At 45.4% G+C, this 25,341-nt stretch overlaps 2 protein-coding genes across 3 annotated transcripts in view; one reads left to right on the forward strand and one right to left on the reverse strand.

The window, feature by feature from the left end:
* NGLY1 (N-glycanase 1) overlaps positions 1 to 7,414 on the reverse strand; it is a 34,907-nt gene extending 27,493 nt beyond the window's left edge. The window contains exons 1-2 of the mRNA XM_044294492.1: positions 7,232 to 7,414; positions 1,109 to 1,223 (exon numbers count right to left, since the gene is read on the reverse strand). Of these exons, the coding sequence (XP_044150427.1) occupies positions 1,109 to 1,223; positions 7,232 to 7,338 (222 nt within the window). The 5' untranslated portion in view covers positions 7,339 to 7,414. The remainder of the gene's footprint in view (positions 1 to 1,108; positions 1,224 to 7,231) is intronic.
* On the forward strand, positions 7,316 to 24,603 carry OXSM (3-oxoacyl-ACP synthase, mitochondrial). 2 transcript variants are annotated; one of them, XM_044294494.1, is made up of 3 exons: positions 7,316 to 7,429; positions 10,472 to 11,481; positions 23,442 to 24,603. In XM_044294494.1, exons 2-3 carry the CDS (start codon positions 10,499 to 10,501, stop codon positions 23,842 to 23,844), a joined length of 1,386 nt encoding a protein of 461 aa, XP_044150429.1. In that variant the 5' UTR covers positions 7,316 to 7,429; positions 10,472 to 10,498; the 3' UTR covers positions 23,845 to 24,603. The 2 variants fall into 2 exon arrangements, with proteins under 2 accessions (XP_044150429.1, XP_044150428.1); XM_044294493.1 differs by having other exon boundaries at positions 7,412 to 7,548.
* The last annotated feature ends 738 nt before the right edge of the window (positions 24,604 to 25,341 follow it).

Raw genomic sequence — 25,341 nt, forward strand, 5'->3', positions numbered from 1 at the left:
AGGGAGGTCAGTACGGGAGCTGCCACAGACACACGCTGCAAGTTCTACGCGTTAGACTCGCTCATGTGAAACCAGCCTTACTCTTCTGGTACAGGAAACAGAAAAGCGAAACTGTCAGATCTGGCATAACTGGACACCAATAGCACCTGATGGATCCAATTGACTATAGGGTCAGTTTAGTCCCCAGTATGGATTGCGCAGACAGAATATACCTGCAGGCAGCAGTAGAGAACATAGTCTTACTTAAAGGATAACTGTCATATTTTTATTTTATTTATTTGCTAGTTTATTAGAGCTAGGCATGTATACCTGAGTTAGCCTGTCAATGATTGCCAAAAGATCTGCAATTACCTTATAATAACAGTTTTCATTAATGCTCCCTGTCCCTTTCCACAGCTCCCTTAAAAGACCGTTGCTATGGCTCATCTGTCTCCGGCTAGGAAGACAGAGGGGCGGTCCTTCACACTGCATGCCTGCATTAGGCTTCAGAGTGAGGAGGCGTGTCTCTCAGTAATCCAATCTGATTGGCTGGCAGGGAGCTTCTGGCTACAGCAAATTTGTATGTGACCTGAGGGAATGCAGTTTTGGCCTCAGAGAACTGGCAGAGGAGCCATCTTGAGAAGATCCTCATAATGTAGGATTCAAAACAGCCGTAACTAAGGGGAAAACTCAAGGAAAACAGTGGTAAGTGAAGAAACTAAAGATTGCTTTATTCATAATGCTGCTGCAGCAGTAACATGTCCTAAAACTGATAAATAAATAAATAATGAAAATATGACAGTTATCCTTTAAAGAGGATGTCCAATTTTCTGAAATTTATAGCCATGATAGGACATCAATGCCAGATCAGTGGGTCAGACTACCGGCACCCCCCAAGATCAGCTTTTTGAAGGGGTCAGGGAGCTGAGCGCTGCTGCATCCTCTTCAGTGTTTACCTGCACGCCCCTACAAAGTAGCAGTGGTGCAGGGTAATTCCAGCTGTTTGTCCCATTCACTTGAACAGGAAAGTAAGCAGGTAAACACTGAAGAGGATGCTGAGCTTGTGTGAGCACCGAGGCCCAATTGTTGGCCCAGTACAGTTCAGAAATACATCTATAGAGCAGCATACCTCTTCAAATCCCATCTCAAACAAACACTCAACAGCCCCCGGAACTGGCAAGAGTCTGGTAGAGAAAGCGGTGTTCCCAATTCTTATGGATCGGTACTTCTCTTCATTTGGACTCCTGTTGGATTAATAAGTACAGACATTCAGTGGATTATTAGGAGGAATCATAATGCAGGGTGCTTGTACCTGCCGGAGCAGAGACGCCATCTGTAAACAGCGGATTCGAGGTTCTTGCCCCTCATCAGTACGGAGCAGGGTACGGGGTACTCTATGGGCATGTTCATACGGTGAAGTTTCCACGTTTTCCGTGTCCTGTTGATCTTTAGTGGGAACCCATATGTAGATTTTTTTTCGACGTGGATTTAAAAATCGTATCAAGAAAGAGCGTGTCCTTTCTTGGTGCAGATGTCCGCATGCAGATTAACCCCATTGTATGGTATGGGACTATTCAAACTACAAATCCACAAGAAATCGGAGGGTCAGCCTCGGATTTCTCAAATTTTGGGTATGTCCGGTTTGTGAACCTACCCTGAGGCATCTCATCCAGCTAACCCTGCGCTGTACTAAAGAGGGACTAGAAGCCTAGAGCTGTCTCTGGCATTGACAGGATAGTAGATAAGTGTCTGGTCTATGAGAGTCCAGCTGCTGGGGCCCCCACCATGGGGAGTCTGAGGGTCCTGTGTGCCTCCATATAAATAAATCGCACTGCTGCCCCATTCATCACTATGGTATGGACATACACATTCAATAGCTGGCAGCTATCGGTTCGGCCGCACATGTCTGTGTATTCTGGGGGCAGAGAGGAGAAAGCCAGTATCAGAAACCTCTGGTGGCATCTTATCTCCTGAGAGAACAAAAGGACAGGGCCAAAATATTCACTTCATCCGATCCTTCTCTGCTTGACATCATGGGTCACACTATACACATTAGACTGTTGGCTGAACCCACCATTCTCTGCAGACAAAACACTAAGGTGCATGTGGGCTTTAAAGGGGTTGTGCAATGGATTAATATTGATCAACTATCCTTAGGACCGGTCATCAATATTGGATCGGCAGGGGTGCTGGGATCAGCTGTTCATTGGTGAGAGTGCTGCTTCCTCTTCAAAGTTTTCCTGCGCGTTACCTCCTTTGCAGCGGCGGTGCAGTGTAACTACATCTGCTCCGTCCCAGGTGATGGGGCGCAGGTAAACTGTGAAGAACACTACCCTCCAAGCAGCTGATCGGTGGGGGTACCGGGAGTCAGCAGTTACACAGATGACCGTTCAGTATCTCTCCAAAGCACAACCTATTTAAAGTGGTTTTACAACATATTTTAACTGATGATCTATCCTCAGTATTTGTCATCACTATCTGATCGGTGGGGGTCCGACAATCGGGACCCCTACTGATCAGCTGTTTGAAGGGGTACTGGTGCTCTTGTGGGGTTTCGGGAAACCCCTTTAAGGTCATGGATGTTTGATCAGGCACAATGTCTCCTCTGTATGTGCAGCTGGTCCTGTGTGTAGCTGGCCAGCTAGGACCTGTCCTAGGTTGCTAGTATGGCTTATATGTGTATACAGCTAAGGCTACTTTCACACTCGCGTTTTCTGAGGCTCCGTCTTGTATCTGCACAGACGGATCCGCACAAAAATGCTTGTATCTGTTAATAACGGATCCGTTTGCATTATTCATTTAAAAAAAAGTCTAAGTCAAAATAGATCAGTCCTGACTTACATTGAAAGTTAATGGGGGACGGATCTGTTTTCAATTGCACCATATTGTGTCAGTGAAAAACGGATCCGTCCCCATTGACTTACATTGTAAGTCAGGACGGATCCGTTAGGCTCCACATAGACAGTCACCAAAACGCTGCAAGCTGCGTTTTAGTGACCGTCTAAAAAACGTAACAGAGACCAAAAGCAGCCAAAGTGATGCATTCTGAGCGGATCCTTATCCATTCTGAATGCATTGGGGCTTAACTGATCCGTTTTGGGCAGCTTGTGAGATCCCTGAAACGGATCTCACAAGCGGACCCAGAAACGCCAGTGTGAAAGTAGCCTAAACCTGCTAATAACCTTACTATAGTTCCTATGTTTATGTGTTAAAGACAAAAGCAGAGTTATTTACTGTGACATCATGTTTTGGATGTCATAAAACTGTTGTATTTTGTTTTCACAGAAAAAGATAATATGCCTTTAAGATTCATTTTGTAATGTAAGGTAAGCTCAGTCACACAGCAGAAACAACAGAAAGCAGTGTTAATCTTAAAATGTAAAACCAGGCACTCACCATCTAACAGTTTAACATTTTTTTATGAAATAAAGAATAAAATATAATATTACCCCTACAATATTCTGCGATTATTTGGGCAGCAGGTAACAGGTCTCAAATTTCAGCTATTTGCAATCATAAAAATAAACTGTGCATTGGTGTTAAAACAACGTATCAAAACATGTTGCAGTGTCCATTAGTGCTTGAACATATTATAATAAACAAGTGACTGTTTGTGCACAATTGATATTAATACCTTTACCTAATATAACATTGGTATTACAATAATCATATATAAATGTGAATACTATATTTCCTCCCAGTGATGATTGTCACTGATATTGTGTGACGGTGTAGAAAGTTACTTGCAAATCTGAGGTATAAAGCCAAATATATATATGGTCTTAGGGCTCTTTCACACCTGCGTTCTTGTCTTCCGGCATAGAGTTCCGTCGTCGTGGCTCTATGCCGGAAGAATCCTGATCAGTTTTATCCTAATGCATTCTGAATGGAGTGAAATCCGTTCAGGATGCATCAGGATGTCTTCAGTTCAGGACTGGAACGTTTTTTTTTGCTCCGGCCCAAAATCCTGAAGACTTGCCGCAAGGCCGGATCCAGAATTAATGCCCATTGAAAGGCCTTGATCCGGATCCGGCCTTAAGCTAAACGTCGTTTCGGCGCATTACCGAATCCGACGTTTAGCTTTTTCTGAATGGTTACCATGGCTGCCGGGACGCTAAAGTCCTGGCAGCCATGGTAAAGTGTAGTGGGGAGCGGGGGAGCAGCATACTTACCGTCCGTGCGGCTCCCGGGGCGCTCCAGAGTGACTTCAGGGCGCCCCAAGCGCATGGATCACGTGATCGCATGGCACGTCATCCATGCGCATGGGGCGCTCTGACGTCATTCTGGAGCGCCCCGGGAGCCGCACGGACTGTAAGTATGCCGCTCCCCCGCTCCCCGCTCCTACTATGGCAACCAGGACTTTAATAGCGTCCTGGCTGCCATAGTAACACTGAAAGCATTTTGAAGAAGGATCTGTCTTCAAATGCTTTCAGTACACTTTCGTTTTTCCGGATCCGGCGTGTAATTCCGGCAAGTGGAGTACACGCCGGATCCGGACAACGCAAGTGTGAAAGAGGCCTTAGGTGGGTAGTTGTGAATCCAAGAACGGCCAGACACGTTTCGAGGTGACAACCTCTTCCTCAGTGGCCTCCCTGAGGAAGAGGTTGTCACCTCGAAATGCGTCTGGCCGTTCTTGGATTCACAACTACCCACCTAAGACCATCACAAAGTTATTATATTCCATAATCCAATTGGGATTTTATATAGGACATTGGGCCCTTTAAGATTACGGTAAAATCAATCGACATACCGAAAGACCAGAAATATCGCAGGAGTACGTGACACTTGTAGGTTACATAGAATCAAAGAGACACAGCCCGGAGATCAGTGAACGGAGGGAACAGGTAAGAGGCTGTGCGAGGGGGACGCCCCAGACGCCAGCCCTACTATCGATACCTGGCCTCCTAAGCGATCGATTGTACTTGTTTACATTTGGCTTTATACCTCAGATTTGCAAGTAACTTTCTACACCGTCACACAATATCAGTGACAATCATCACTGGGAGGAAATATAGTATTCACATTTATATATGATTATTGTAATACCAATGTTATATTAGGTAAAGGTATTAATATCAATTGCGCACAAACAGTCACTTGTTTATTATAATATGTTCAAGCACTAATGGACACTGCAACATTGTTTGATACATTGTTTAACACCAATGCACAGTTTATTTTTATGGTTGCAAATAGCTGAAATTTGAGACCTGTTAGGGCGGTTTCACACGAGCGGCTGCCGTGCATGACATCCGCTGCGTGACTGACAGCCAAGACCCGATGCGGACATGCAGAAGCACGGAGCAGTAACATTACTGATAATGCTCCGTGCCTCTCTGTGACCTCTTTACTACGAAATCACATTGAGATAAAGTTGTCACTGTGATTTCGTAGTAAAGAGATCACAGAGAGGCACGGAGCATTAACAGTCATGTTACTGCTCCGTGCCTCTGCAGCGGGTCTTGGCACTCTTTCACGGAGCGGATGCCACGCACGGCATCCGCTCGTGTGAAGCGGCCCTAAGAGTTTTCACCAATCACAACTAGCCTCACAGACAGCCTGTCTGGGAATTCCCCTAGGAGGAACTGCTAGAATCATTATTCACCAGAGACAGGAGCTGAAGAGACATTCACTCCACTGAGAGCGGTGTTTTATGGGAACAAGAGGTCAAAATAGGTAGTTAAAACAATTATATAATGTTCATATTGTTAGTATTGTGTTTAGAACCGTATACTGAACTAGATATATATGTGTTTACTTACAGTTCCACCAATTGCAACCATACAATTGCAAGCTACAAATTGCAAGCATTCAGATTCCATATTGCAATACAAATTGCACACAATCATACCAGATCATACTCAACCAATCTGCAAATAATCACTGCTAACTGCATACTGCAAGTGAACTATTAGTTAGACCTCAGATATACCTCCCAGAAAGATCATAAAGTGCTTAAATAACTTAAAGTGCGAGTACAGATACTCAAGAGAGAAATATATCCACCATTTTATGTTGATTGACAAGATTGAACAGTTGAACCACCATCTAATGCATACCGCCATTTTTTTTATATCTTTTCAACACGTGTTTTGTACATGGACTATCTGCTGCGGAGGCGGCAGTGTTATATATGAAGAAAAGTTGAAGTTAATAAAGAAGTTATTTCAAGCATTTGGTGTGCTCTTTAGACCTACTGTTTCCATAGAACAGCGCTAGAGTAATAGACAGTCTGGTTAGACTGACTAAAAGTCAGAGATATCAAGTCTTCTAATGCCACAGTACTTCATAGTGCTGCGCCTGCCACACTGTGGCCAGCTCATTCAAATGACATGGGCTAAAGCTGGCCGCACATTCTCCCCCAAGACATGCATAGTCAACTCTGCTGAGCATGCGCCTGATCTGAGTGTGGAGAGGAGTGGAAACCGCTGCCAGACGCCTCTAGCGGTGGATTACATCTCCAAGAACAAAAGGATAGACCATGCTAAAAATCCAACAGCCCGATTCTTCTCACCCCCAACATCTGCCGTCGGGGTTGGTTGCCCCCTCCCTAAATTGTTGGATGACAGGAAATATATCTGTGTCTTTTGACGCTTCTGGTAGATGTGAACTCTACAGCCCACATGTAGACTGAACACAAGAGCTGAATGAAGAGGACCTGTCTCCTCTCCCCATGTCTGGTAGGACAGAACGGTGTTCCTCATGACATCATCATTCCGGAGCATCTCTTCTTATAGCGCTCCCAGCGCTGTTCCTCCGTTATTCCTCCGTTATTCTTCCTGAATAATAGAACAAACTGCCAACTGGGCGTTACCATTCAACCTGGTCCAGGGGGTGTGTCCCTGTACAGACACACCCCAACTGGTAACACCCAGTGTATTCAGGCATTTCTAGGAGGAATAATAGAGAAACAGCAGAACACAGTGCCCTAAGAAACTATTTTCCAGGAAAATTAGAAATCTGTGACGCCTGAACGCTGTCTGAAGACCCTCCATTAAAGTTCCTTGGCTCCTGCCATCGCCTTTAAACTTCTGGGGGGCGATGCAGAGAGCGGCATAACTAAAGGTACCCTTTAAGAGGGGGACAAAAAGGCTTGTAACCATACGGTTCACTGTACTGTGGGATGATACTCCCCTCAGTATTAATACTATCCATAGGTGTGTGCACGGCACAACATGGGAGCAGTCTAACTACGGCTCTGGCAATGAATGACGTCAGATATCGCCTCCGCGTGACGTCACGGCCCACTCACCGGAGTATATTGTCGGCATAGGTGAGCAGCAGCTGGGAGGCGTCCATGAACTCCTGGCGCCCGTTCTGACACAGCTCGGTGACGGCGGACGGCTCGGCGGAAGCCATGACTCTGAGCCCCGGGGCTGTAGGAAGGGAAGCAGGGCGGCACACGGCGCAGGGCCGGATGTGAAGACACTCCCGGAACCAGCACCCGCAGGTACAGTCAGCTAGGAGCTACCACTCCCATCGTGTCCGCCGCCGCACATGCTGGGAGTTGCAGTTTGTCACTGCTCAGGACTGTTTGTGAGTGGCCCCTGTGTCCAGGCAGATCCCAAGGTGACTTCCAGGATTCTTAAAGGGGTTCTCCTTTGTTATTAATAAAGTTTATGGTAAATGTCTGCACTCTTCCCTTCTGCTGAGGGCACAGGTTTTATCATTGGGGGGGACAAAGTGTATTTTTATTTATTTTATTAATTTATATAGCGACACCATATTTAGAAGAGATTATCTCCTGTCCTTCCCAATCGCCATGGGGCTCGCTATGTAAATTCCAGGTTCTCCGAAATCTGCTCTATTGTGGGAAGAGAGTTTGGTCCGTCCAATTCCGCCTGTGTACGGGGTAGGCTAGCTGAGGTACGTGGACAGAGTACCCCTACCATCAAGGGGTGTCTGACTGAGGGGCAATTGTAGGGGCAGGCATAGGTCATTTTGACGTGCTGTCCCTCCTGTACGCCCGCCCTATCTCGATAATCGACCTTCCCTGTACAAATAGTTCTGGAATTGCAGTAATTAAAGGGGTATTTCCATCTTCAGTTTTAATACCTTCGTCCAGCGCGACATCCACTTCCTGGATTTGGCTGGGCTTGAATGACGTCTCCTCCCAGCCAGGCCGCGCTTGCGCAGAAGACTGAAGTTTTTCTCCCGGCTGGGCCGCGCAATGTCCTGAATGCACACCGCGCATGCGCCATGGTGACTTATTCCTGGCCTGTATAGTACAGAGACGGCGTTCGTGTTCGCGGCTCTGTACTATACTGGCCAGGAAGAAGTCATCATGGCGAATGCGCGGCAGCGTGCACGTTCAGGACGGTGCGCGGCCAGGAGAGAATCTGAAGTCTTCTGCGCAAGCACGGCCTGGCGGGATTCGACAGGAGAGGTGGCCATAACCAGGGGAGACGAAAGACAACATCAGGTAAGATGGGACTTTTTTCTTAAAAAGGGTGGGAATTGGGTAATAATTTTTCTAAATACATTTTATCACTGTCAAACCATTAACAGATTTAACAGTGATGATTAAGATAGGAATACCCCTTTAAGGTCCGTTTGGGGGCCGGTTTTATATGATATTGATTAAAAGTTAAGTTTTATAGTTGCCCTCATATATACTTTTGTTATTGTAACTGTCTTTAATATCAATCCTCAGTGATTATGAGTGAATTTCTGTTTTCAAGTTCCGATTATCTAAGAATTCTGTTGTGGATTCCGCTACCACAGACAATAAGTTATGGCCTGTGGTAGCGGAATCCATAACGGAATTCTTAGATAACCCAAACCTTGTACGCCGAACTTGAAAACAGAAGTTCACTCAACACTACGCCTGTGGGCTCTTCTGACCAGCTGAACGGGAAGACTCGGGAACACCTATCAGGACCTGAGCAGGAGAGCCCACTGTGGAATCGGTGGGGTACTTACTGATCAATCTCTTCCAAGAACAGAAGAAGGATGAAGAACACCTTTAACCGGAATAGTTCTGGGTAGAAACCTATACAAACTGCTTGCAGATCTGATCCTTGGTTGGATTCAAGCTCAGGACCTCAATGCTAACAGCTGAGCCAGTGTTCCTCAGGGCCCACCTGCCGGTCATGTTCTCAGGATTTCCTTAGTATTGAGCAGGTGCTATAATTAGTGTCAGTGAATCAGGACTTTCCACAGGTATTCATGCTGTGGGATATTCTCAAATCATGACCAACAGGTGGGACCTGAGGACTGGAGTTGAGGAACACTTTGTTGACCACAGATAGCTGTATAATCGTGATTGTTTGCATTGGGATTATACGGTGACTATGATTAAGCAATTGATGAAATTGTACAGGTAGGTGCACACTTCTGTGTAACTGATCCGGCAGGGTGTTCCAGCAGAGAACAGCCTGCCGGATTTGGCCTAGCCTGATACTGCTGCACACCGCTGGACCTTATTACTCATACCTGAAACCAGACAGATCCTGTTAGAGTCAGTTGCGTCCAGCGGTGAACTCAGGAGGATGTTCACCACTAGAACAGCTAGATGGAAGTGTGAACCTACCCTGATTCGCTGAAGGAGGACATATAGATGTGGCAGGAAAAAGCAGCACATTTTGGTGATGGAATATACATGTATTTAATGCAGAGGTTGGAATCCATGGTGAAAATGTGAGCTGATTCTGTGAGATAAAGAGCATGCTGTGGCTTTGACATCAGTTTGGACGAGTGCTGCCTTCTTTCCTTTTTATCTTCAATCAAATCATTTGGGGGTTTTAAAACCCCATTTACATCCATCATACTGAACGACCCCACCAACAATATGCCCGGCTAAACTGGGTGACCAGGGAGTCTTTTTCTTCTCTTTAAAAAAAAAAAATGACTTTCTGATCATGGATCAAAATGGCAAATGGTCAGCTGATCATGTCATAGACGTGTAGTTTTGGCCAACCATTCCTAAATTTTCAAAAGTTCCTTTCAATTTACACAAGTTTTTTTTAAATGGTCAAAAATCATCCATTTTGGCCAACGTTTTATCTCGTGTATACTTAGCATCCAATCTTGTCCTTGACTCTGTCTTGAGAAATTTGGAAGGCCTTTCTTGATCTCATAGGACGGAGTACCCTTTCTGCAGGTTTGGTCAAACCATAGATCCTGGACAGATCACCTTGTTTTCTGATCATGGCTCTAGGTCAGTGATGGCTAACCTCCGACACTCCAGCTGTGGTGAAGCTACGACTCCCAGCATGCGCCATTCATTTCTATGAAGTTCTGAAAGTAGCCAAACAAGTGTACATCTTGGGAGTTGTGGTTGTACCACAGCTGGAGTGCCGGAGGTTAGCCATCACAGCTCTAGGTGAAGAACAGAGGTGCATTTCCAAACTTAGCCCATCATGTCACGTTCCTTATGAATTGCACAGTTGTCCAGAGAAGTTCATCCAACCCGGTGTTGTGTTACTGACTTGCCAGAGCTGTATTGTTAAGTCTTCATACTAATGAGAATGTGTTTGATCTTTTTATTCAGATTTATAGATAACATCTGAAGCTACTCATGAACATTCACCTAAGAAGAGTCCTAAGAATGGGTGACGTTTGCCCCATATTGCTGAAGCATCTCCGAACCTTTTCACTCCATAAAAGAGGTATAAGTGTCAATGCAGTTCAGAAATATCAGCGAAGAGTTGTCGTAACTGGTGTTGGTATCGTGTCACCGATTGGCACTGGCACTCAGTTTGCGTGGGAGCATCTGATCCAAGGCAAAAGTGGAATAGTTGCTTTACAAGGTGAAGAGTATAAATGTATCCCTTGCCAAGTCGCTGCTCGTGTTCCAAGAGGGCATGGAGATGATGAGTTCCTTGAGGAACGATATGTTTCCAAGTCAGATGTAAAGACAATGTCATCTGCCACCGTTATGGCTCTAGCAGCTGCTGAGCAGGCAATCACTGATTCCAACTGGTTTCCAAAGACTGAAGAAGAACAAGGGTCCACCGGCGTGGCGGTAGGCATGGGAATGGTTCCTCTTGATGTCATCACAGACACTGCCATGTTATTTCAAACCAAAGGGTACAATAAAGTGAGTCCCTTCTTCGTCCCTAGGATCTTAGTCAATATGGCCGCGGGACACATCAGTATTAAGTACAAGCTCAAAGGACCGAATCATGCAGTTTCCACAGCTTGTACTACAGGAGCCCATGCCATTGGAGACTCATTTAGATTTATCACTCATGGAGATGCTAATGTCATGTTGGCCGGTGGGACAGAAGCTTGCATCAGCCCCTTGTCACTTGCTGGCTTTGCCAGAGCTCGAGCGCTGAGTACTAGCTATAACAAGACTCCATTGAAAGCATGTCGGCCTTTCCATCCTGAGCGTGAAGGATTTGTGATGGGAGAGGGAGCAGCCGTGCTTGTGTTAGAAGAATATGAACATGCAGTGGCAAGAGGTGCCAAAATGTATGCTGAGGTTCTAGGCTATGGATTGTCAGGTGACGCTTGTCATATAACAGCTCCAAGTTCAGAAGGTGATGGGGCATTCAGGTACATTTTATTTTCAGGTTATTCAAGCTTGAAATTAGTAGCTAAATCTATTAAGTGGCCTTGATCGCCCTTATATAGCTGAGGAGAATACGCATCTCATGACTTAAAGGGAATGTGCCATCAGAAAATGCCCTATTGTTCAAAGCAAGTTTAAAAAAAAAAAGCTAAAATTCTGCACTTTTCACAATGGCCACCATACCTAAAATATGTCAAGACGTGCTTTTCAGAGCTGTCACATGGGGCATAGACACAGGAGATGCAGCGGTCGGGAGGGAGTAGATAAGCTGTGATATCACCTTTTGTGAATGGCAAATCCTGTGTTATCTTCCGTATTTTTCGCATTATAAGACGCACCCGATGAGAAGATGCACCCCAGATTTTAGAGGAGGAAAATCAGAAAAATATATTTTTCATTAGACCTCAGATCAGACCCCCACAAATATCAGGATATCATATCAGCCTTCCGTGTCAGACCCCATCAGACCTCAGATCAGCCCTTTTCTTTTAGACCCCCATCAGACCTCAGATCGGCCCTTTTCTTTTAGAACCCCATCAGACCTCAGATCGGCCCTTTTCTTTTAGAACCCCATCAGACCTCAGACCAGCCCTGTTCTTTCAGACCCCCATCAGACAAAAAAAAACAAAAAACTTCTCTTACCTCTCCTGAGCCGTGGCTCCACTTCAGGTCCGGTGGTCTCTTTAGAAGTCGCGCTCCCCTGTCTCCTCCGGCCCACGCTGCACTGTCACCTGACAGCCTGCAGCGTCAGGTCATAGTGCGCGCACTATGTCCTGACGCTGTATGCGGCCAGGACAGTGGAGTGCCGTCCCCAGCAAGAAGACCAGGGAGGGTGAGTATCGGAAGCGCTTGCGCTTCTTCCCCGCTCCCGGAACCTAATGCATACTAGGGAGCGCTTCCATAATGGAAGCGCTCACTACTGTTCGCTTTACTGTTCGCTCAAATACTTTGGCCAAATACCGTAAAAGGGACAGAAGACATCCTGATGCATACTGAACGGATTGCTTTCCATTCAGAATGCATTAGGACAAAACGTATGCGTTTTTTTCCGCTATTGAGCCCCTATGACAGAACTCAGTACCAGAAAACTTTAACGCTAGTGTGATACTGTCCCACATAGAAGGCTTATCAATAAACTGCAGTCCTTGGGCTTGGACTCCCATATTGTTGAATGGATTAGGCAGTGGCTGAGGGACAGACAACAGAGGGTTGTATTAATTCAAAATAAATGGACGGCACTGCGCTCACTTTAAGATCCAGGTGCGCGGTCAGCGGGTCGGATCCCCATGAAAATATAATAAAAAGACCAGCACTCCGAAACTTCTTTGCTGAGAAGGAACTTCTTTATTCGTCACACATGGGTGACGAATAAAGAAGTTCCTTCTCAGCAAAGAAGTTACGGAGTGCTGGTCTTTTTATTATATTAACAGAGGGTTGTAGTCAATGAAGTATATTCAGACCATGGTCTTGTTGCCAGTGGGGTACCTCAGGGATCTGTTCTGGGACCCATATTGTTTAGTGCAAGATAATGCACCTGGGGCGTAAAAACCTAAGAGCAGAATATAAAATCAGTGATACAGTCCTAACCTCAGTATCTGAGGAAAGAGATTTAGGGGTCATTATTTCAGAAGACTTAAAGGTAGGCAGACAATGTCATAGAGCAGCAGGAAATGCCAGCAGAATGCTTGGGTGTATAGGGAGAGGCATTACCAGTAGAAAGAGGGAGGCGCTCATGCCGCTCTACAGAGCACTGGTGAGAGCTCATTTGGAGTATTGTGCTCAGTACTGGAGACCATATCTCCAGAAGGATATTGATACTTTGGAGAGAGTTCAGAGAAGAGCTACTAAACTAGTACATGGATTGCAGGATAAAACTTACCAGAAGAGATTAAAGGACCTTAACATGTATAGCTTGGAAGAAAGACGAGACAGAGGGGATATGATAGAAACTTTTAAATACTTAAAGGGAATCAACAAGGTAAAAGAGGAGAGAATATTTAAAAGAAGAAAAACTGCTACAAGAGGACATAGTTTTAAATTAGAGGGGCAAAGGTTTAAAAGTAATACCAGGAAGTATTACTTTACTGAGAGAGTAGTGGATGCATGGAATAGCCTTCCTGCAGAAGTGGTAGCTGCAAATACAGTGAAGGAGTTTAAGCATGCATGGGATAGGCATAAGGCCATCCTTCATATAAGATAGGGCCAGGGGCTATCCATAGTATTCAGTATATTGGGCAGACTAGATGGGCCAAATGGTTCTTATCTGCCGACACTTTCTATGTTTCTATGGCGCTGGTTGGGGGACATAATTGATTGCAAATAGCAATGGCAGCATGGGGCTGCTGGTGCTGGCTAGGGGAAATGGATGATTGCAAATAGCAATGGCATGGGGCTGATGGCGCTGAATGGAAGGACATGGATGATGGTGGCAATGTCTTTGGGCTGATGGCGCTGGCAGGGGGACATGGATGATTGGCAAATGGCAATGGCATGGGGATGATGGTGCTGGATGGGGGACATGGATGATTGGCAAATGGCAAAATTTGCACTTTATTTTAAACAATTTTGTGTTTTAGTAACACTTCATCTTACATTGTTTGGAAAAAGATCTGTTACACAATACACATCTTAAAAATGTATTCAAGTTTTTTGTAATACATACAGAAGAAAATAATATTTCGTAATATATCATAATATCGCACATGCTTCAAATTATATTGCAATATAGATTTTAGGCCATATCGCCCAGCTCTAAATCAAAGGTCCTTTCACTTGCAGCAAGATCTTACTGGATGCTGATGTTAAAGGACCTTTGATGTCATCACTAATATCCATTTGTTAGTTGTCACATGGTGATGACCTCAAAGGTCCTTTAACATATCAGCAACCAAGAAGATCTTGCTGCAGGTGGTTTCCTCCAGTTTTACAGGCAAGTGCTTTATGCGGTTTGCCTGTATTAATGTGAGGCACATGGTTTTATTACATTAGTACCTCCATGTGCCTCACATTAATAACAAGTGACCCCATCATGTTCTCATATAATGGGCTACATGGGGTTAAAGATGGTGTCACTAACTGTTAATATGAGGCACATGGAGGTTTAAAATTAATAACACCATGTTCCTCCCTTTAACCATTTAACGCATAATGCCATACATGTATGGCATTATACGTGTCAGTTGCCTGCTGTATAATACAGCAGGCACCCAAGCCAAAATTATGAGGAAACGGCGATCACGCCAAATCCTGTCATTCAACCCCTCAGATGCCGCATTCAACAGCGATTTGCGACATCTGGTAACTTCAAGGCAGAGCTCAGCAGGGACCATGTCAGTATCCCATTCACCCTAATAAATCTCTATTAGGCGCCCCATGGCCATGCTGCGGCCCGAAAATTGCGGGCCACAATGCACGAAAACCCACCGTGGGTCAGCCGCAGCGGATCGCGGACCTATTCATTTCAGTGGGTCCGCAATCCGGCCGTTCCGCAAAAAGATAGGACATGTTCTATCTTTTTGCGGAATGGAAGTAGGGGAGGAAACCCCACAGAATCTCCGGATTTGCAGACCCATTGAAGTGAATGGGTCCGCATCCGTGATGCGGAATGCACACGGAACGGTGCCTGTGTATTGCGGATCATCAAATGCGGTCCGCAATACGGCCACGGAGCGTGTGCAATAAACCTTAGGGTGAATGGGAAAAGTGATTCCAGGTTCTAGCCCCCTTAGGGTCCATTCACATGTCCATAAGTGTTTTGCGCAAAAAACTATTTGCGGACCGCACATCACAGACACTATAATAGAAAATGCCTTTTCTGGTCCGCTATTTTTTTCAGGAACGGAATTGCGGATCCCGAAAAAAACGGATGCAGATCCCGAAAATGCAGATGCAGATCCTGGAAATGCGGATCTGCATCCGTTCCAGCCCCATTGAAAGTGAATGGGTCCGCAAATGCGGACCCAAATTGCGGACGTGTGAATAGGGCCTTAGTTAAAGAAAGACAAAAATATTAAAAGTTTAAATCTCCCTCTTTCCAAATTTTACATCTAAAAGATATAAACAAAAAATTAACATATTAGGTATCGCTGTGTCCGAAAATGTCTGAACTATTAAAATATTTTAGAAAATGTTCCTGTGCGGTGAATGCCATAACGGGAAAATAAAATATAAAAAAAATGCCATTTAACATGGTACCAATAAAAACTTCAGTTTGTCCTACAAAAAACACAAGCCCTCATACAGCTTTGCTGAACGAAAAAAAAAAAGTTATGGCTATCAGAAAATGGCGATGCAAAGAAAGAAAAAAATTGCTGTAGTTTTATTTTATTTTTTTAAAGCACAGAACTCAAAATATGATCAAACCATTGGTATCATATAACACCCTGGGCTAAGCCACACCCCGAGTCATCTCCAAATAATCGAATTAGAGGTTACATATTCAATTAATCACGATTTTTCACTTTTGTCATGCTCGCCCAGCCCTAGTGCAGGGTATTGCAGTTCCATCCCATTCAAGTGAATAGGACTGAGCTGTAATACCCTGCACCTCAGACAGCATGCAGGTAAACAGTGAAGAGGCCACAGCGCTGGAATGAGACAGATCAGCTGATCGGCAGGGGAGTCAGATCCCCACTGATCTGATATTGATGGCCTGTCCTGTTTGTGCCCTCTGTGTTGCTGTTTGCAGCAGCTGAGTCATGTTGTGTGTGCTCATACAGTGTTGCACTGGCTGCTGCCCTGCTTCTCCTAGTGGGCACGAGCTATGTGTTATTCACCCAGCTGGCTTCTCTTCTTTGCCGGTGGTCCAGACCTGTCACAACGGCCCAACCCCGACATCTCATGTGTCTTCTCCTGCTGCAGGCTGTGGCTTGTGCTTCCTTGGCAGATCCCTCAGGTCTGGCCCTAGGGGTTGTGCCCACCGTGGTATTTCTGGTATTCCTTCTTTTATTTTTTATTTTATGATACTGACCATTTTTGTAATATACATTCATTACTGAAATTGTACATTTCTATTAGTAAAATAGCTCTAAAGTATGTGTATGTATGTATGTATGTATGTGTGTGTGTGTGTATATATATATATATATATATATATATACTGAACAAAAATAGAAACGCAACACTTTTGGTTTTGCTCCCATTTTGCATGAGCCGAACTCAAAGATCTAAAACATTTTCTACATACACAAAAGACCCATTGCTCTCAAATATTGTTCACAAATCTGTCTAAGGCTCCATTCACACGTCCGCAATTTCTTCCGCATTTTGCGGAATGGAATTGCGGACCCATTCATTCCTATGGGTCAGCACGATGTGCTGCCCGGACACGGAATTGCGGGTCCGCACTTCCGTTCCGCAAAAAAATAGAACATGTCCTATTCTTGTCCGCAATTGTGGACAAGAACAGGCATATCATATTAGTGCCGGCAATGTGTGGTCCGCAAAATGCGGAATGCACATTGCCGTTTTGCGGCTCCGTAGATCCGGAAAACACGTTGCGGACTTGTGAATGGAGCCTAAATCTGTGTTAGTGAGCACTTCTCCTTTGCAGAGATAATCCATCCCACCTCACAGGTGTGGCATATCAAGGTGCTGATTAGACAGCATGAATATTGCACAGGTGTGCCTTAGACTGCCCACAATAAAAGCCACTCTGAAATGTGCAGTTTGATCACACAGCACAATGCTACAGATGTCACAACGTTTGAGGGAGCGTGCAATTGGCATGTTGACTGCAGGAATGTCTACCAGAGCTGTTGCCCATGCAATGATTGTTCCTTTCTCTACCATAAGGCGTTTCAGAGAATTTGGTAGTACATCCAACCGGCCTCACAACCGCAGACCACGTGTAACCACACCAGCCCAGGACCTCCACATCCAGCATGTTCACCTCTATGATTGTCTGAGTACAGCCACCTGTACAGCTGCAGCAGCAATCGGTTTGCATAACCAAAGAATTTCTCCACAAACTGTAAGAAACCGTCTTAGGGAAGCATCTGCATGCTCATCGTCCTCATCGGGGTCTGGACCTGACTGCAGTTCGCTGTCGCAACCGACTTGAGTAAGCAAATGCTCACATTCGATGGCTTCTGGCACATTGGAGAGGCATTCTGTTCACGGATGAGTCCCGGTTTTCACTGTTCAGGGCAGATGGCAGACAGCATGTGTGGGTGAGCGGTTTGCTGAGGTCAACGTTTTGGATCGAGTGGCCCATGGTGGCGGTGGGGTTATGGTATGGGCAGGCGTATGCTATGGACAACGAACAGAGGTGCATTTTGTTGATGGCATTTTGAATGCACAGAGATACCGTGACGAGATCCTGAGGCCCATTGTTGTGCCATTATCCATGACCATCACCTCATGTTGCAGCAGGATAATGCACGCCCCCATATTGCAAGGATCTGTACATAATTCCTGGAAGCTGAAAACCTCCCAGTTCTTGCATGACCAGCATACTCACCAGACATGTAACCCATTAAGCATGTTTGGGATGCTCTGGATCGGCATATACGACAGCGTGTTCCAGTTCCTGCTAATATTCTGCAACTTCGCACACCTATTGAAGAGAAGTAGACCCACATTCCACAGGCCACAATCAACAACCTGATCAACTCTATGCGACAGAGATGTGTTGCACTGCGTGAGGCAAATGGTGTCCACACCAGATACTGACTGATTTTTTGACCCCCCCTCCTCAGTAAGGCAAAAATGTGCACATTTCAGAGTGGACTTTTATTGTGGGAAGTCTAAAGCACACCTGTGCAATATTCTCTAATCAGCACCTTGATATGCCACACCTGTGAGGTGGGATGGATTATCTCAGCAAAGGAGAAGTGCTCACTAACACAGATTTAGACAGATTTGTGAATAGTATTTGAGAGTAATGGGTCTTTTGTGTATGTAGAAAATGTTTCAGATCTTTGAGTTCAGCTCATGCAAAATGGGAGCAAAACCGAAAGTGTTGCGTTCCTATTTTTGTTCAGTGTATATATGCAGAGAGAGGCAGTGAGGGCAGCAGAAGTCAGTGTGGAGTGTGTCTCCACACTTAACCCCTTAGTGACCACTAATACGCCTTTTTAGTGACGTAAACATAGGGGGTTTGAGCTAAACAGCTGGCTGTAATCAATCAACCCAAAATGATGCATTAAAAACTAGAACTTGTCCTGCAAAAAATAAGACCTCATACAAGTACATTGATGAAAAAACTAAAAAAGTTATAGCTCTTGGAATGCGATTTAAAAAAAAATGTGCGTGGTCACTAAGGGGTTAAGTAAACAGAAGGCAGGGAGCATTGATAAGGCACAAAATGGACCACTTTAGAGCTTTTTTTCGAATAGAAATGTACGATTTCAGTAAGTAAACTATATTACAAAAATAGTCAGTATCACTGCCCCTACACATTACAAAAAAAAAAAAAAAAAGACAGTTACACTTTAAGACACCTATCTTCCCCTATGGGAGGGTACCTGACATTTAGGCTGTCTAGCTTGCTTATACACTGCAAAAGTTTGCTGTTCTGTGTCCCAACCTTTGCCTGTTTTACTGATTCTGAACCTGTGCTGCATGACATGACCATTTCCTGGTTACCGCATTGACCCTCTGCCCTGACCTCTGACTAGTTTCACGGATTTGCACGTACTCTGTCTGACCCTTCTGTGCTTCACACCAGTGTCTCTAAGCCCCATGGATCATCATCTAACTATACCAGTATGGGTGTTGGCGGGAGGGGACAGAGCCTACTGCATCCCTCCAGATTTACTGTAAACTGGCATATAAACTAGTTGATGTAGATTTTAATTTCTGCCGCACTGAACGCCAGAAGGTGCTCAACATTTATTAAGAGAGTAGGTAAATCTCCCCCATGGTTTTCTTTTATACTTGAACAGTCGAGTAGTTTTTCATAAAAACTGATCTCATTTTGAAGTTTTAACTGCATGCCGAACAGCCCTGTGGTCCTAACACAATCCATATTCCATTGCTTAGTCTTCTATATCAACCATTGCTTGTGGATTTCTGCAGTTTCCATGGAAACTAGGTTTTCATTCGCCTTTTTTGAGAATATTTGATTTCCAGTTTTAATTGGCTCTGTTCTTCTTCATGGTTCATGGAGCCCTCTCTGCTAACCGCAGCAGAATACAAAATACTGTTATCAAAAAGCACCAGTTTCTTGGGAAAGATTCTAATCTCCAGCAAGGAATGCATCTATAACTCTAAGCATTGAAGCCTTGTGGGGAATGAAAGCCTCCAGCAGATCTCATTTTGAAGGAACAGCAACTTTAAAAACTGATTGTTCTGCTTTCTTTAGTCACAGTCCAATTCTGGTCTGGTGAATGTGAGATCGCTCGCCGGCTGGTGACAGACATACATGGGCCTTTTCAGAGGAAAATCAAATCCTGGAAAGAATGTAATGACTAAAGATGAGCGAATCAAAGTTGACGAAGTGGAATTCGATCCGAATTTCAGGAAAAATTTGATTCGCACCAAAATGGCTGCTGCACGTGTGAGGATATGGAGCAAGAAACTCTGGGAAGGCAGGATCGCCCATAATGCCATGCATGCAGCCAATCAGCAGCCAGCCAGCCCTGTGATGTCACAGCCCTATAAATAGCCCCAGTCATCTTGGATGCTGCCATTTACCAGTGTACTTAGTGCAGGGAGAGACGTCAGCAGGCGCTAGGGACAGTGCTAGAAAAAACTTCATTGTGCTAATAAAACGATTTACAAGTGCAGGGCAAGATTATTCAAGGTGTAGGGTAAGGATTGGGAGGAATCATTCCACATCATTTATGTTGAACAGGGTTCAGTATGGGAGGTTACAGCCTGGGTAATAGAAACAATCCTATTACACCTTGCTGCACTGAGTGGGGATCCAAATTGCCATTATACAGCTCTGTAATTCCAGCAAACCGTTTTTGTTATTGGGGCGCAAGTGCTGTTTGATACAGGCATTAACAGGGTTTATTACAAGGAAATATTTCTACTTATTTGCCCTTTTGTGCAGTGGAGTTATATGTTCTAAAGCATTTTTTGGCTTGTATTAGTGGGAAAAAAGGGCTTATTAGCCGTTGTGTGGTGAAGTGCGAACATCCGAGCCCTTTTTGGCGTGTATTAGTGGCACAAAAATGTTTTTATTTGCCGTTCAGTGGTGTAGTTATATGTTCCAAAGCCCTTTTTGTTGTGTATTAGTGGAAAATGAAAAATATATTTGCAGTTCAGCGGTGCAGTTATATTTTCGAAGGCCCTTAAAGCCCTTTTTTGTGTGTATAAGTGGCACAAAAAAAGTATTTGGCATTGTGTGGTAAAGTGAGAAAATTGCAGCCCTTTTTGGCGTGTATTAGTGGGAAAAAAAAGTGCTTATAAGCCTTTCTGTGGTGAAGTGAGAAAATTACAGACTTTTTTGTCGCAGCAGAGTAAGGAGGTGTGGCAGCAGGAGTCGCAGCGAGAGGCCTGAGCTCCCGGTGTCATCTAGCGGTCGTGTCTTGACCAGCAACCTAGCGTTTCTTGAATGGTTGACTCGGTCATCAGACACCCCCAGCCAAGAGTCGGTGGGTTCCTCTGACACGACGTATAGTTAGCATTGCCCAGGAGTAGGCCCTGTGCCCTCACCTGTCCTCAACCTGCCTCTGTCCTTTTCTGTTCCCTCAGACAGAGAAGTATTATATGCTGTGGGCTCAGCCCCACTATACAGCAAGGACGAGCTAATAGAGGACAGTCAGCAGCTACTGGTCAGCCAAGATGTGGAGGAGACATCCGCCGCTTCCTCCGCTAGGCAGTCAAGTAGTGATGAGGAGAGGGGGCGTGGGATCTGGTGTTGCGAGCGGTGAGGCTCCTGACCCAGAGAGGGTTGAGGAGGACATCAGTGATGTGCAGACAGTACTCGATGATGATGATGTAGCTGATCGCACTTGGGAGCCGGGTGAATTAGGGGCTTCATCATCATCGGGAGAAGAGGGTGGCAGCTTGCCCGTGAGGCAGCGGTGGAGCTAGCAAGTCGCTAGCGTGGCCGGGAGTCAGTAGGGTGGGAGGTCAGGGTCTGAGGTTCGTGTGTATGAGCCCTCCTACCATCTGGGTCTGCTCATACAGATAGGAGTCAGGGCTAGGATCAGGGTTGCATTAGGAGGTGACCTGCTCCCTTATCCCAGCATCCAGGCCTAGTTTCAACTCCCACTTTCCCATTGGTGTGGAGTTCCCCCACACCGCACCGTGACAGGTGGGGGGGCTAGGAGCAGTTCCAGCTCCATCAGCAGCAACTTGAGTCTAGAGTCGCTGATGAGCAGCTTTCTTCACCCGCCTAGTGAAGAAACTACTCACCAGCAGCAGCTATACCTGGAGCAGGACCTGAACCAGCAGGTGGTGGCATACTTGGACAGTACCCTGCCACCCCACCTTGAAGATCCGCTGGACTACTGGGCAGCCAAACTGGATTTGTGGCCGCGATAGTTGGCACTGGCAGCTCACAGACATGGCGGACTCAGAGACTCCAGGTGGACGCATTATCGGCAAGGTTAGATGCCGATAATGTCACGACAGGGTAGGGAAAAGTGCAGCCCTAAACTTCACCCTAACCGACGGTGTACAACTTGACGGCAGTCCCTCGCTTAGATAAGTGCAGGGGCCTAAGAAGATAACAGAAGTACCGTAACAGAGTCAGACAAGCCAAAGCCAGGAGGTCAAGCAGGTACACAGGGAGCAATCCGAGGTCACGTCAATTCCAGTGAGGTCACAAGGTCGAGGTCCAAAACACACAGAAGGCACAATTCGAAAATGCTGGTGAGGGTAGCAAGACCATTCACAGGCAACCTGTGGCCAGCAGGCTGCCTGTTTAAATAGCAGAACAAGTGGGTCACATGACGTGGCCAGCGTCATGTGACCCAAGTCCAGCCCAGTACCTCTTTCAGCTAGGAGGATGCCGGCTGCGCCGCAAGGAGGAAGCGCGTCGCTGGCTCCCCGTTACAGATAACCTACAAAATCATGAATTCCGATAATCCCTACTTTAAAGGTCCTGTTATTTCCTTAAATCTGTTGTTCATATGTTCTAAAAGCCTTCATGCACATTAGAATATTGTCAGCCAAATCTGTCGTTTTTTAAGCAGGGGAACTCACAACAGGCCCTTGACAGATGATGTCACAGTCGTGCTGAATTCGGTCAGTCCAATTCTGAGTTCAGTTGTGCAAATGTGTATGGCATTGTTGGGAGAGATAGCTGTCAGCTATTGAAGGTGTATGGGCACCATAAAAGGGTTGTTTACCTTTTAGGGGTGTTTTAGCAGACCCCCCCCCCCCTTCCTGGCCAGACCTCCAAAGGGAAGTATTCTTACCTGCTCCCGCTGCTGTGTCTAGGTTCCTTTGCTCCTGCACCGTCATTGCCTTTCTCGGGTTCTCCACTGTCGGCATCCACATTGAAGCCGCTGCAGCCAATGACTGGCCACAGTGCTGACCTGCCCCCCTTGTGTCACCTCAGTTGGTCACATAATGCAAGGGGTTCAGGTCACCGCTGCGGCTAGTCATTGGCTGCAGTGGCGTCAAAGTGGACATTGAAAACAATGGACCTGATCGAGGCAGTGGCATGGGAGTTGGAGAGCAGGTAAGGTATACTTCCCTTTGCAGGTCTAGCTAGGGTAGAGGTGTGTCCAAACATCCTCAAATGGTGAACAACCCCTTTAAGAGGGAAATAGAATGAAAGCCATGGAAATATATAAGCAGTGGGGCCACAAATGTTGTTTTGTGTAACACGAGGTGAAATACTAGGATATGGCCATACGGTACAGTCGTGCCTGCAGTTGTGGCCACCTTGTGACCGAGCACTGAGTGGCCGTGTTTATTTTGTCTTCATTGTTAATGGCCGTGCGGTAATAGTATGGCTGCGGTGTGAGGCCAAATCCCTAGTCTGTTAGGGTGAACTGAGAACCAGTGTAATCACTAATGATGCCTTTTTTTTTTTCAGGTGCATGAGGGCAGCCATTATGGATTCAAAGCTACAAATAGAAGATGTGACTTATATTAATGCCCATGCCACCTCCACCCCCCTTGGAGATGCTGCTGAAAACAAAGCTATCAAAAGACTGTTTGGAGAACATGCACATTCGCTGGCGGTATCTGCAACTAAAGGGGCTACAGGTCACCTGCTTGGTGCGGCAGGCGCTATTGAGGCAGCTTTCACAGTTCTAGCGTGTCATTATGGTACATTACCACCTACTCTGAACCTTGACAGAACGGAGCCAGAGTTTGATCTCAACTATGTCCCTCTTAAAGCTCAAGAGTGGAAAACTGGGAAGAGGCGTGTAGCTTTGAGTAACTCATTTGGCTTTGGAGGGACCAATGCTTCGCTCTGTTTTGGTAACCTGTGAAAATATATTTTTGTATTTGCAGAAGTAAGAATTGTAATTTATTTTGCATAGATGCTGGTTGTTCTCTTTTCTTACAGAGTTTTGTAGATACAACGGTTCTCCAATGAATACGCGTTGATTTACTCTGTTAGAGCTAGCAAAACCAACGAGTTTTAATTTGGAATTATTACAAAAAATTGTTTGATGTCTAAATATTGCCATTACATATTTGTTATGGTGCCCCCCGGTGTTCTTTTGAATCCCTATGCAAATGACCACCCAATGTTTCCAGTGCTGGATCCGCTTGTAGACTGGTGGCGGAGTGATACATGCTATTATACAGGCCAGCCAATAGGCTTCTTCTCACCAGCACTGAACACATTAGGTGGACATTCAGAGAGGGAATCAAAACACTAGGGGTCGCTATAACAATTGTCATAGCAATATCTAGACACCGGAGTAAACCTGTTACTCTCACGGAAGAGACGTGGCCTGTTCAAACAGCTGATCGCGGGGGTACTGAGAGTCGGACCCCCCACCGATCGCATTTTGATGACCTATCCTCAGGATAGGCCCCTCAATATTGAACTCCCAGAAAACCCCTTGAACTCAAATTACAATGTCAAAAGGCAGTTTGTTACATACAAGAATGGTTTATTTGATCATGTACAGTAAGGTCCAGTTCACACATCAGTTATTTGATCAGTTATTTCCATCGGTTTTTGTGAGCCAAAACCAGGAGTGGAGGTGACACAGACATAAGGTATAATGGAAAGATCTATCTATTCCTGTTCTGTGTTTTTGACCCGTATCTGGTTTTGGCTCACAATAACTGATGGAAATCACTGATCAAATAACGGACGTGTGAACAAGGCCTAAGTATGTGTGTGTATATGTATGTGTGTATATATATATATATATACACATACATACATACATACTGGGTTCACACCACATTGTTTAATCCATTTGAAGCATAGACAAATGGACATCAGACAAGCTGGTGTAACAGTATGATTAACCTAAAGCATCATGTTGCCATGGATTGCAACAGATTGAGACAGTTTGTTTGTCTGTCCTCTTGAAAACATGGATCCCAATGGAAAGATGTCGAGCGAAGGACACTTTTAAAGGGCCCATATGTGCCCACATTACTGAGAAAAATGAATGTATATGCAAGAGCTATGAGGGTGTTGTCATTACACCTAGAGTAGGGGTAGGCAACCTCCAGATGTTGTGAAACTACAACTCCCAGCATGCTTACTCTGCTTTTCTGCGAAATGAATCATGCATGCTGGTAATTGTAGTTTCACAGCAGCTGGCGTTTAAAAGGTTGCTGATCTCTGACCAGTGATGGCCAGTTCGCATTGTTCACCCGCGAACATATGCGGGCTGCCATCTTTTTTCACAAGTCCGGCGAGGCACAGGTAAGCCCTTACCTGTGCCTGTGCGTGAGCCGGTCTGAAAACAAGTGCGGTCAGCGGGAGCAGGCAGTTCCGAGAACAGCCACCGGGGGCC

Source organism: Bufo gargarizans, chromosome 5 (genome assembly GCF_014858855.1).
Source record: "Bufo gargarizans isolate SCDJY-AF-19 chromosome 5, ASM1485885v1, whole genome shotgun sequence".
Lineage (NCBI taxonomy): Eukaryota > Metazoa > Chordata > Amphibia > Anura > Bufonidae > Bufo > Bufo gargarizans.

Bases quoted from the DNA above. Each gene is read 5' to 3' on its own strand.
- OXSM (XM_044294494.1), top strand. From the start codon at position 10,499: ATGAACATTCACCTAAGAAGAGTCCTAAGAATGGGTGACGTTTGCCCC. The intron at 11,482-23,441 runs GTACATTTTATT...TTTTTTTTTCAG, and splicing joins GAAGGTGATGGGGCATTCAG to GTGCATGAGGGCAGCCATTA.